This window comes from Penaeus monodon, chromosome 5 (genome assembly GCF_015228065.2).
Source record: "Penaeus monodon isolate SGIC_2016 chromosome 5, NSTDA_Pmon_1, whole genome shotgun sequence".
NCBI classification, from domain to species: Eukaryota; Metazoa; Arthropoda; class Malacostraca; order Decapoda; family Penaeidae; genus Penaeus; species Penaeus monodon.
The window spans coordinates 46120061-46132560 of record NC_051390.1 but is presented as its reverse complement, the minus strand read 5'-3'; the positions used below and the strand labels follow the sequence as shown (position 1 = coordinate 46132560).

Genomic DNA, 12500 nt, shown 5'->3' with positions numbered 1-12500 from the left:
GTCATCAACAAACAAGGAATTAAGTCATATTATACATCTGGGTAAGGTGGAGATGCATTTCTAGTTATATACACATTTCAATCCTTTATGGTGAGGGGGAGGGCTTACAGGAAGTGCAACTGGTCAGCTAAGTTGACATTACTGTGCTAAACTTCATCATTATATATATATATATATATATATATATATATATATATATATATATAAAGTGTATATTTACCAGGAAACTATACACAAGTGTATGCATGTGCATATATGTGCATATGTGCACACACGCGCACACACGCACGCACACGCACACGCACACGCACACGCACACGCACACACACATACATGCACACACACACACATACGTGCACACACACACATACGTGCACGCACACATACGTGCACACACAAATACGTGCACACACACACATACGTGCACACACACACATACGTGCACACACACACACGTAAACACACACACACATGCACACACACATACATGACCGCACACACATACGTGCACACACACATACGTGCACACACATACGTGCAAACACACACATACGTGCACACACACATACATGCGCACACACGTGCACACACACAAGCACACTCATACAGAGAGAGAGAGACATGCACGCACCTGCACATACACACACACACACACACACACACACACACACACACACACACACACACACACACACACACACACACACACACACACACACATATTCACACACACACACGCACACATACGTGCACACACACATACGTGCACACACACACATACATGCACACACACACACGTGCACACACACATACGTGACCACACACACATACATGCACACACACATACGTGCACACACACACATACATGCGCACACACGTGCACACACAAGCACACTCATACAGAGAGAGAGAGACACGCACGCATGCATGCATGCACATACACACACACATATGCACACACACAATGCATATGCACACATACACACACACATCCATGTGCACACACACACACATGTATACACACACACACACACATGTATACACACACACACCCACGTGCACACACACACAGACAGACAGACAGACAGACACACACACACACACACACACACACACACACACACACACGAAAAATGCAAGAAGGAATGTTGGTTTGCAACTACATATTTGTGTATATACACGTATCTATGTACAATTATATATGTATGTTCACACACAAATATATGCATGTAAACTTGAATTCATCAAAATTCACTCTCTTATTCCCTAACTCCCACTCTCACTCTCACTCTCACTCTCACTCTCACTCACAGTCCATGACTTGTAAAATATCACATGCACTCTCACTCTCACTCTCACTCTCACTCTCACTCTCACTCTCACTCTCACTCTCACTCTCACTCAGTCCATGACTTGTAAAATATCACATGAAATTACAGTTGAAACCTAAAATGCATAAAAAGTCCTTTTCAAAACTGGAGTATTTTCTGGTAAAATAGTTCTCACTACATGCCAAACAATGTTAAGCACTATGAGTTTCAGAGGTGGAGCATTCATTTAGTGGATGGTGAAATAAAATGGATTGTAATTCTTACCCCAAATAGGTTAGATTGTGATTCTAGTTATCAGTGTTCTTGAAGACCATGATGTATTAATAGGATGAATACCTGTATGTATAAAAGGAACACCAGCTGGTATTGAAAATACATTCAGGTCATGTACAAGAGAATGTACATATACACATACATATGTTTGTATGGATATACTTGATTTTGTATGTGTGTGCATATGTGCGTCTGTACTTTTAGTGTTTCTGATATGAATAGTGACCAGCATACATGTAAACAAGCTTATGCACTTGCATAAAACATTACACCTAACCATAAGGATTGAAATGGTGTACAACACCAATAAATTCAACCATTGGAATGGGTATGTCACTAACAAACAGACCTGTCCACAAGGTATAAAAATTGCAGGGAGGGAGCATGGGATCTACACATTTGTGTATCCAACATTCCATGATAAATAAATGCCTTGGAAACAACCAAGGTATAGCAGCACACACTCTCAAATTCAACGGTGCTCTGGGAACATGCCAATATTCAAGAGAATGATTAACTTAGGTAATTCAATGACAACATTGCACAGGAAAATAAGGCTATGTTTCTGGCACTGTCTTGACCTTTAGTTGCAACTACTTTTTTCCAGATTTTAGTTAATGTTAAAATTCATTATTTTTCCCAAGAACAGGTTCCACCTTTTAAAAATTATTAAGAATGTTAAATTAACCTCATGTCACCAGGGATGGCATGTATGAACATGCATTGCCTACTGTGAGTTTAATTTATTAATTATCTTTATACATTGAGTTCTACAAGTACTTAGTCACCAGTGAGCCAATTACAAGCACTACGTATCTCACCTGTTTATTCTTTTCTTTAATATTTGGAAATATTTTTTTTATCTCATGCTGCTATTATTAACATTGGTAATATTAATAATGTTAATAATGTCTTATAATATTAATAACATCATTCATTGATAGCATCAGTAAAAACAAATAGAACATTTTTCCTGAAAACTCAAGGAAAGGTGAAATCAAATTGATTACTTGGTGGCTAAGCACTTGTGGAGCCATCTATATGTAGAGACATTTCACATTAAGTTTTTCTGGCAGCAAGGGGTTAAAATAATGGTCAACGTAATATGAACATATTTGTAATTCAGAGGCTGAGCAACCTGTTTATTCATATATATATTTTAAAATGTATTACCTTCCAACCATAGTCAGTAAATGTAAAACTAAATATACTTCTCTAATGGTATTTAACCTATGTATATTTTAGGATATGTTGCATTTGTGATTTCCCTTTCAAATTAGAAAGGCTATTTTATAGTCTATATGGATAAGTGAAATATTTTGAAGTCTTTCAGAACCCTATATTTATATTTACCTAAGAATGAAACAAATGAAAGTAAAATATTTCTGTACTAAAAGTGGAGGGCCATCTTCAGTTTAAAATCATTTTTATGCTTTCCCAACTTACATCAACTATACACAAGAAAAGGAGAGCCACATTATTATCTATCTATATTGTGATTGAATAAACAATATCTATCAAACAGACAATATAATAACAAATATAAAAAAATCAAATATATTGAAATATTAAATAAATACTGAAATAATACTAACCAAGTGCATAAATTATTACAAAATACCAAAGAAGGACTCGGACTCTTACTCAATCTCAACTCAAAAGCACTGATATTAATATGAAGGAACAAGATTAAAATGCACCTTTATCTTTTCACAGATTGAGTGAGAAACAAACAAAACTTATTATGAGCCTAGCAAATTGTCAGTAACCTCTAAGCACACTTACTTTTGAGTGTTTTCGATGGCTGCGAGTATCCTTGAGTTGTCAATGTTAATCTTCTGCTTCGGTGTCTTTCTTTGGTCATCATGCCCTGCAATAATAGGGTAAATAAAATAACTTGTGGAAACATGATCCTATATGTATGCAAATACATATAGGACTACATATATACATATATACTACATATATACTTCGATAAATATATAAAATATATAAATATAAACAACTAAAGAGATGTGCATACCTATTCATACAGATCCATACATGAACAAAACATGCAGCAAGCTTTTGTTTTACACTGGTATCATGTTCCAAAATCTACACAGATGTGTGAAATCTGTACATACTACTGTAGTAAATATGTAAACTATGAGTGTGTAACATTAACTCATTGAATTAGGGTCCTTCATGTCAAGTACATGCCCAAAATATGGACATTAGGCTTATTTGAGCAGCCATTCTGAAAAGTGCACAGCTTGTGGGCTAGAAGCACAAGAACATTCTTGTGCCTCCACTTTGCAATGTTATTTTCTCTCTTTTTTGCCATTTCTGAATGTCTATATTTTTCATTTGATTTGCTTTATCCAAATGGTAATAGACTGTTTTCCTTGCAAAGACTCCATATCATCTCACAAGGTAGTCCATAAGCAAGAATAATAACAATAAGTAACATACTATATTACATCATTGTTTGTTTGTCTTTTTATTTGTTTGTTGATTTGTTGATAGAAAAAACAGATATTCAATTGCAGAAAACAAATCTGCATGAAAAGAAGGTTTACTGTATATTCATAATTACTTGTCATGCACAACTACAAACACCTGTAACAAGAGCCAAGCCACACATAATCAAAGATACACAGCCAGAAACTCAAGGCACCCTCACTGGACACCCAAAAGCCCTTACCTTTCCGCTTTGTGTACTTGATAGCCGCACCATGGAATGCACTGACGGCGCGGAAGAATGCCCTAAGGATCGACCACCTGAACACGGCAACTGGGTCAGCCCCTGCCACTTCTCGCACAATGCTATACTGACTGTTTTTGAGCACACTAATCAGTTCTGGCCTCATCAGGTCCAAGTTCTTCTCCCTAAAATCACTCACCTGTGATAGAGGGTAGAAGGAATTTGATTTGCTTTAGTACATATAAAAAGATATTTATAGTCTCTACTAAAACAACAGATTTTGGGACAACTACGAAGTTAGTAGCAATTATTTTATGCTTAAGATTTGGATATAATCACAGTACTGAATTACATCTCATTCTAACAAAAGATCTGCAAAATTCTAATTCAAAAACACTTTAAAAATCACATACCTGATACTTCACTTTACCAGCATAATGCTTAATAATAAATGCTAACTCCCTCTTCTGAGGAATTTCATAATACTTGTTGTCTTTGTGGACCGTGTTGATCTTTTGTAGGAATGTTTCATTGGTTGCGGCAGGGAAGCTGTTTGGCAGAAAAAACATCGTTTATGACATCTGAGCCTTTCATGAGTCCATGCTACAGAACATATAATTTACATATACTATTTCCTTCCAATGCCATTATGAAAACTAAGTCTACATATTGTTATATGCATTTTCTTCTTGCATATTCATTTTTTTCTAGTACCGTAAAATCTTGATCAAAGTCATTAGTTAAATAAAGATAAATATCAATGTGAAGACCAGAACACAACATGTAATAAAAGTCAGAATGCATTTGCAAAAAACATTATTAAGTGGTTTAATACTCATTATTTTCTATAAACATGTCAGCTGAAGGAAAAGCAGAAAAATGGAAAAGGGTGAATTTAACAGTAGCACAAAGCTTACTGTTTAGACCATTAAAAAAGACAAGAGTGTAAACCTTAATTTTTTTTCCCTTAGGCTGTCCCTTGTATGTTCAGATTATAAGTAGAAAGCATTCAAGTACTTTTATACAATCATCATTCATTAAGATATTGCACACATTATAGGCACACTTATCAGGGTACTTCTAATGGCTGGCAGTGGTACCTTTATTGAATCTGCATCTAGTAAGAGTACTGATGTTCATCACCTCCCCACCCAAGCTATGAACTCTAAGATTTGATTGGTATTACCAAAGATAGCTTCAATAAATAACAAAATTACAGGTACCTGCACTGGTCATCCAAAATACATAGAAGACCAGAGGGTTTCCCCTCAATGAGTGCCAGACAGTCTACATTGTCCTGAAACTCAATGTTGGTCCAAGAAATTCCTTCACGTCGATACTCCTCCTGCTCGTACTCAAAGACATGCTGGTTGAAGTAGTGCTGAAGATGTTCATTTGCAAAATTTATGCAGAACTGCTCAAACCTGATGAATAAAATATGTCAACCTGAATCACTCTCCACAAATATACAGTTTTAATCTCAAAACAATAATAATAATGACAATAAAATAAAACTATTGAAAAAATAGCTAAAAACAAAATTCACTTGTGACAATCTTTAAAAGCATTCCAAATTACCTGTTGCAATGACCAAAATCTTCAAACCCAAAAATGTCAAGGACGCCGATGGAATTTCCTCCATATTCACTTGCAGATTCTTTGAGTGTTATGAGAGAGTAATTCACCTGCAGAACAATCCAGTCAAATAATGCCCCATATAGACACTTTGCTAAGGCATCCCGTGCAGCCATAGCCTGTAGGGATAAAATTGTAATTATTAATAAATGTATATGGTGTGTTTGAGAAAGCTTTACATCAATATTCCTGTATACTGTATTTTTTCATTAGTACATTCACCAAAACTTTAAAAACTTTCAATAATTCACACACACAACACCATTCTTAAGGAAAGGTAGCTGCCAAAACAAATATTTCACACACAAATATCATCCCAAATACACATTCACCTAACATCACTTACAAACCAAACAAGGTACTGTTCAACTTGAAATATATACATGAAAACCAAACCACACAATGTCACAACACATTACACTCTTAGCGCCATTCAAAACACCAATTCCTTACTTCTGCCAGGCGATAGTGCATGACTAGAACCTCTCCCTGGACCCGTGCTTTCTTGGAAGTGAGCGCGTTCATGAGCGTATCTTCAGACACCCCAAGGAGACTTGAGATCGTGCTCACCAATTCCGGGTTCCTCACCAGCACTGACTCATCGTGGTGGTAAGTGGATTTCTTTGGCTGGAATTCTATGTTACCTGTAGCAGAGATATGAAAAATGTTGGAGCTACAAAGATTCTTTTATATATAATTGTGGGGGAGTGGGTCATTAGTCACCCATCTGATCTTTTTATGTCTCTGTCCTGTTTCTGGAATCTTGATATATGACAAATTCCCTATTACAATTACCATATTTTGCAGTCACCCTTGCCTACACCAGTTGTGTGTCACAGGTCTTAGGTTAATCCCTACACTCCGGATGATGTGACCAACAAATCATGAAAAAAAGAGTAACGTGAAGATGCCATCAAGGGAAAATTTGGCAGTGGGCCAGGGTGACACAAACTTGCAGTCATGAGTATTTTGGCTGAATGCCGGGGTGATGGGAATGTCTCACAACAGGTGCTCATAGCTCTTGGAGGGTAATTAGACTCAGTTGACATTTAGGAAGAAGCTTTTACATTATTTCCATTGATAAATGAGTGTGGAGTGTACCATCTGTGAGCCATGACTGGAAGAGCACTGGCTCCAGGGGGGACACTAGTTCCTAGAGATGATATGGAGTCTATGCAAGGAAAACAGCCTACTACGCTCTGGATAAAGTAAACCAAATGACAAATATGGACATTGGAAAATAGCTAAAAAGCTAAAAACACTTATGTAGAAAATGAAGAAATAACATCACGAAGCAGAGGCATGGAGTCTTGTCACCACATACAAGTGTTCGCGTGAGCAAAGCCTACAGCCACACACCTATCAAAGTGGCCACTCAAGTAAGCCTAATGCCTGTATTTTAGGCCAGGTGTGGGCAGTGAAACATCCAGATTCAAGGGGTTAAGCACAGAATATAACAAGATGTGGACTTGCACAAACACAAACATAAAGGTCTATTACTTGAACTTGAATTGAACACAAAATATTATGAATACAAGAGCTACAAAGTTACACTTACCTAGAAGAAGGACCGCTGATAACACAGCAAAAAGTCTGTGCTGCTTGTCGGCAGTGAACCCGACCATTTCCATTGACTGCTTCAGCCTTAAAAACTCAAACTGCTCTTCACAACCCTCAATTGTATAACATTTGCTCTGGAATGTGCAAATTTCTTGTTAGGATCACAGGATTAATTTTTGAACCATTGAATAAATCAAAAAAGCATATATTATTTGTCATTAACATTTTTACACCAAAAGTAATATTGTAAATTGATAAAAATTGTAAATATTATTATTTTCCTTTTTTTAAGATGATCATTTAACAAAAATAAAAATAGACACAAAACTAGACTATTTGTCATTCTTCTGGTATTCTGCAACTGTTGTGCATTGTACCAACACATAAATGCAGCTGCAGTCTCATTACATGCAAATAGTAGTGGGAAAGCAAAGTGCACAATATAATTCTTAAAATTAATATTCCACCAAGTGGTTTGTATACAATTTGGCTAAAAGAAATAAAGACAGATACTAATTGCTTATATTTCTAAGTTGAATTTTACTCTGATGTACATGTGTGTGTCTTTGGGAAGGAGGGAAGGAGAGAGAGAGGAAGTTAGAGAGATAGATAGATAGATAGATAGATAGATAGATAGATAGATAGATAGATAGATAGATAGATAGATAGAGTGAGAGTGAGAGTGAGTGAGAGTGAGAGTGAGAGTGAGAGTGAGAGAGTGAGATGAGAGAATGAGAGAGTGAGAGTGAGAGTGAGAGTGAGAGAGTGAGAATGAGACAGTGAGAGGAGAGTGAGAGTGAGAGTGAGAGGTGAGTGGTGAGTGAGTGAGTGAGTGAGTGAGTGAGTGAGAGAGAGTGAGAGAGTGAGAGAGTGAGAGAGTGAGAGAGTGAGAGTGAGAGTGAGAGTGAGAGTGAGAGTGAGAGTGAGAGTGTGAGTGTGAGTGTGAGTGTGAGTGTGAGTGTGAGTGTGAATGTGTGAGTGTGTGAATGTGTGTGTGTGTGTGTGTGTGTGTGTGTGTGTGTGTGTGTGTGTGTGTGTGTGTGTGTGTGTGTGTGTGTGTGTGTGTGTGTGTGTGTGTGTGTGTGTACATATGCATATATATTTCTCTGTTATTATGAATCACATTCACTAAAAATCATACAATCATAAGCATAAATAAAAACATCCACCATAAATGAACCAAAGTCAAAATAACACAAAATGAAATTTTAAAAAAACAAAGAATAAATGAACTGAAGAAAACACGATCCAACATCAAAAAAATAAATAAATTAATTAATTAAAATAACCCAAACTCCACCTATTAAATCTTACCAAAACCAGGAACTACATCTAAAACACTTTGCGTCCGACCGATGTCCAAAAGGGTCACAAGGAAGGCTAACTTCTTTTTAATCCTCTAGACAATGCAACAGAAAAAAAAACTATAAAAGAACGACACAAGCGCTCCATCTATCCTAGGGGTCTAACAAGCATACGAACCTGGTCCTTCTTCCCCCTTCCAAACTTTGAGGATGTAGGCTTTAGCAAGAAGAGAACAGAACGAATGAAAAAAAAAAGAAAGAAAAACACACATACATGATGGTGAAATTCTGACATCTTCCAATCCTTGTGTTGAAACAGTGGCATTTTTAATACTATTTACAATAATTACATGACACAATGTATCTAAACAAAGGGGTATTAGTGTTATTTTTCTGATAGTTCATCATGAAATCTTGCAGTCACACTCTGGCAAATATCAAAGGGGTAAAAATCCTCATTATATATAACTAACTTTCTACAATGAAAATAAACACATAAATGAACATGGATAAGGTATGGTATCCCAATATAATATGGGGTGTATCATTACAATACATTCTCGATCCAGCTCCTTTGGGACCTCTCATACCAATGAGCAGATTCAAGGGTCTGATCAGACTTATCATTACAAATGTACATACGAAAGGGAAGTCTACACCAAACGAAAATCAGGAAAGTATTGCTGGATAAAGTCAATCAAATTACTGCGTGCACTACACTTAAATAAGAACCAACAATAATTCAAAGGCAGTTCATTTTCATCCAGTGACAATCTTGTTAATAAAATTATATATATATATATATATATATATATATATATATATATATATATATATACAACTAACATATACATATACATATACATATACATACATATATACATAATATAATATATACTATAATATATAATTATAATAAATATATTTTTATTATTACTATTATATATAATATATATATATATATAATATATATTATATATTATATATATATATATATATATATATATATTATATATATATATATATATATTTATATATATATATATATATATTATATATTTATATATAATATAATATTAATTATATATATAATATATATAATATATTATATTAATATTATATAATATACATATACATATATGCGTATATATACATATGTGTATGTGTGTGTATATATAGATGTATATATACATATATGTGTATATATACACATATATATGTGTATATAATATATATATACACATAAGTGTGTATGTGTATATTTATATACACATATATGTATAAATATATATAAAAGAATAATAAATATATATGGATATATCTGCATGTCTCTGCACATGCAACTCTTAAATAAGGGAATATGTCAAGTGGTATCCAAGTAAAATATAATACAGTATGGCCTCACCTATATTCAACTTACTAATTAGGAATCCAAACAATCTAAACAGCAGGAAGCGAGCAAATAATAAAAGATACAAAAAGCATTCAAACTGGTATACATTTGTGAAAGAAATTCTACAACACACAAAACCTAACACTCAGGCTGTTTCATATCTGTTGTTTAAAAGCTAAAATCAAAGCACTGTTAAAATACTTGGATATACAGCTCCTAAAGAGTTATCACACAAATAAAAATTTCACTAATTTCTACAACCTAAATTCAATTCTTCTCACTTATTGACGAATTCCTATAACAACGGACCTTATGTGAACAACAACACCAGCAATGACTGGCAACAGAAGAGGCTACTGCTTTTTGGTAATTAATGTGAGAACTGGAAGTCCAAGAAGCTCTTTAATAACATGCATCTACTTAAATGAAAATATCAATATTGAATATAAATAAGCATCAGTGTTATTTTTCTAACTAACATTACTAATAATTGTTGAAGAAATGCTATTTACAGTATCATTATAATATATGGTATAACAATACAATAAAAGCAAGGAAAACATTCAACCATATATTCATCTGAAAGACCTACACTTGATTTTGCAGAGTAAAAGTTAAAAGTCATTTTTGAATACAATGACTAACTGCATATCAATTGCAAACACATACTGGATTTTTTAGTAAAATGGAAAATGACAAAGCGCTATCCTTGTGTAATGAGCCCTTAAGTGCTGATTACAACTGACTGTGATCCACATTTGAAACTTAAACCTAAAAATCTTCTCCTTTACACTTGTACATACATATATTATATATATATATATATATATATATAATATATATATATATATATATATATATATATATATATATATATATATATATATATATATATATATATATATATAATATATATATATATATATATATATATATATATTATATAATATATATATAATATATATATATAATAATATATATATATATAATATTATAAATACTATTATAATATATATATATAACTATATATAATATATATATATATATACTAATATATATATATATTATAAAAATATATATATATATATAATATATATAATAATACATATATAAATATAATAAATATATAAATATATATAATATAAATATATAACTACTATATATAATATATATATAATAATATATATTATATATATATATATATATATATATAATAATATATATAACATATATAATATATATAATATACATAATACATATAATATACATAATATATAGAATATATAATACATATAATATACACAATATATTGTATATATTATATATATATATAAATTAAACCTCCACCCATTTCCTTCCCTCTAGAACCAACTGACCCTTACCTGGTTGAGGTAGCGATAGTCCGGGGGCTTGAGGAGGTGGAGAGAATGCCGTTCCTGGGGAGTCGCCCCCGCCAGAAGGTAGTAAAACACATGATAACTGCGCTCATTATATGCCTGAGAGCAGATCCTTGACTTCTCCAGCAAGTACTTCTGCACACATGCCCTGGGGGTGCACATGAAGGTTAACAAACATTACAAAAGTAAATCAAAATATAATACAAGAAATACATGTAGTAAAAAAAAAAAAGGCATACAAATTTCTATGTTAATAATATTACTTTCTTTTTTCACAATGATAATACTGGTATATAATCTTCTTACTGAATGACAAACAGATTATGATAATGATAATGTGTAACATTCCTTTTCACTATATTAATTTTATGATCTTCATTGTGACAAAAAACTGTTGTATTAATTTTACAAGAAAAACAAAAATAATGGTTACAAAATGAATAAATAACTTATAAATATAAGAGAGCACATAAAATAACAATATATACTAACCCCTGAACAAGGCCATTTTCTTTGTATGTGACCTGAATAAATTTACCAAATCGACTGGAGTTATTGTTGTGGGCAGTTTTTGCATTTCCAAAGGCCTGTTGAATAGAGAGGGAACTGCTTAGTAATAAATATATATTAAAGTCACTAAAAACATAATTCAAATACACAATAATAATGTGAAAAAAAATTATCTTCATCATTATAGGATGAACCCCTCAAAAATAGGCCTAAGTCTCATTTTAGCATCATTACCTACAAATTGCTTGTGATGTAGCCCAAAGGATATGGAGTTAAGTAATTCTATATTTCTCATATTTCTGATTTTTCCCCTGAGGAGCTAACTTTCACATGCACCCTAACATATGGTTCAGCACTCGGGCACCAGTCATGATTGGTTTAAATGTATTAATGAAAACCCAGTAAGTTATA

At 33.3% G+C, this 12500-nt stretch overlaps 1 protein-coding gene across 3 annotated transcripts in view; it reads right to left on the bottom strand.

Annotated features, from left to right (window-relative positions):
- Nucleotides 1-12500, bottom strand: part of LOC119573234 (unconventional myosin-IXAa-like) — a 50772-nt gene that overhangs the window by 20815 nt on the left and 17457 nt on the right. For all 3 annotated transcript variants that reach the window (XM_037920361.1, XM_037920362.1, XM_037920363.1), the window contains exons 4-12: nucleotides 12072-12166; nucleotides 11565-11727; nucleotides 7484-7619; nucleotides 6379-6569; nucleotides 5869-6044; nucleotides 5514-5714; nucleotides 4704-4839; nucleotides 4291-4489; nucleotides 3390-3474 (exon numbers count right to left, since the gene is read on the bottom strand). In XM_037920361.1, the coding sequence (XP_037776289.1) occupies nucleotides 3390-3474; nucleotides 4291-4489; nucleotides 4704-4839; nucleotides 5514-5714; nucleotides 5869-6044; nucleotides 6379-6569; nucleotides 7484-7619; nucleotides 11565-11727; nucleotides 12072-12166 (1382 nt within the window). The remainder of the gene's footprint in view (nucleotides 1-3389; nucleotides 3475-4290; nucleotides 4490-4703; nucleotides 4840-5513; nucleotides 5715-5868; nucleotides 6045-6378; nucleotides 6570-7483; nucleotides 7620-11564; nucleotides 11728-12071; nucleotides 12167-12500) is intronic.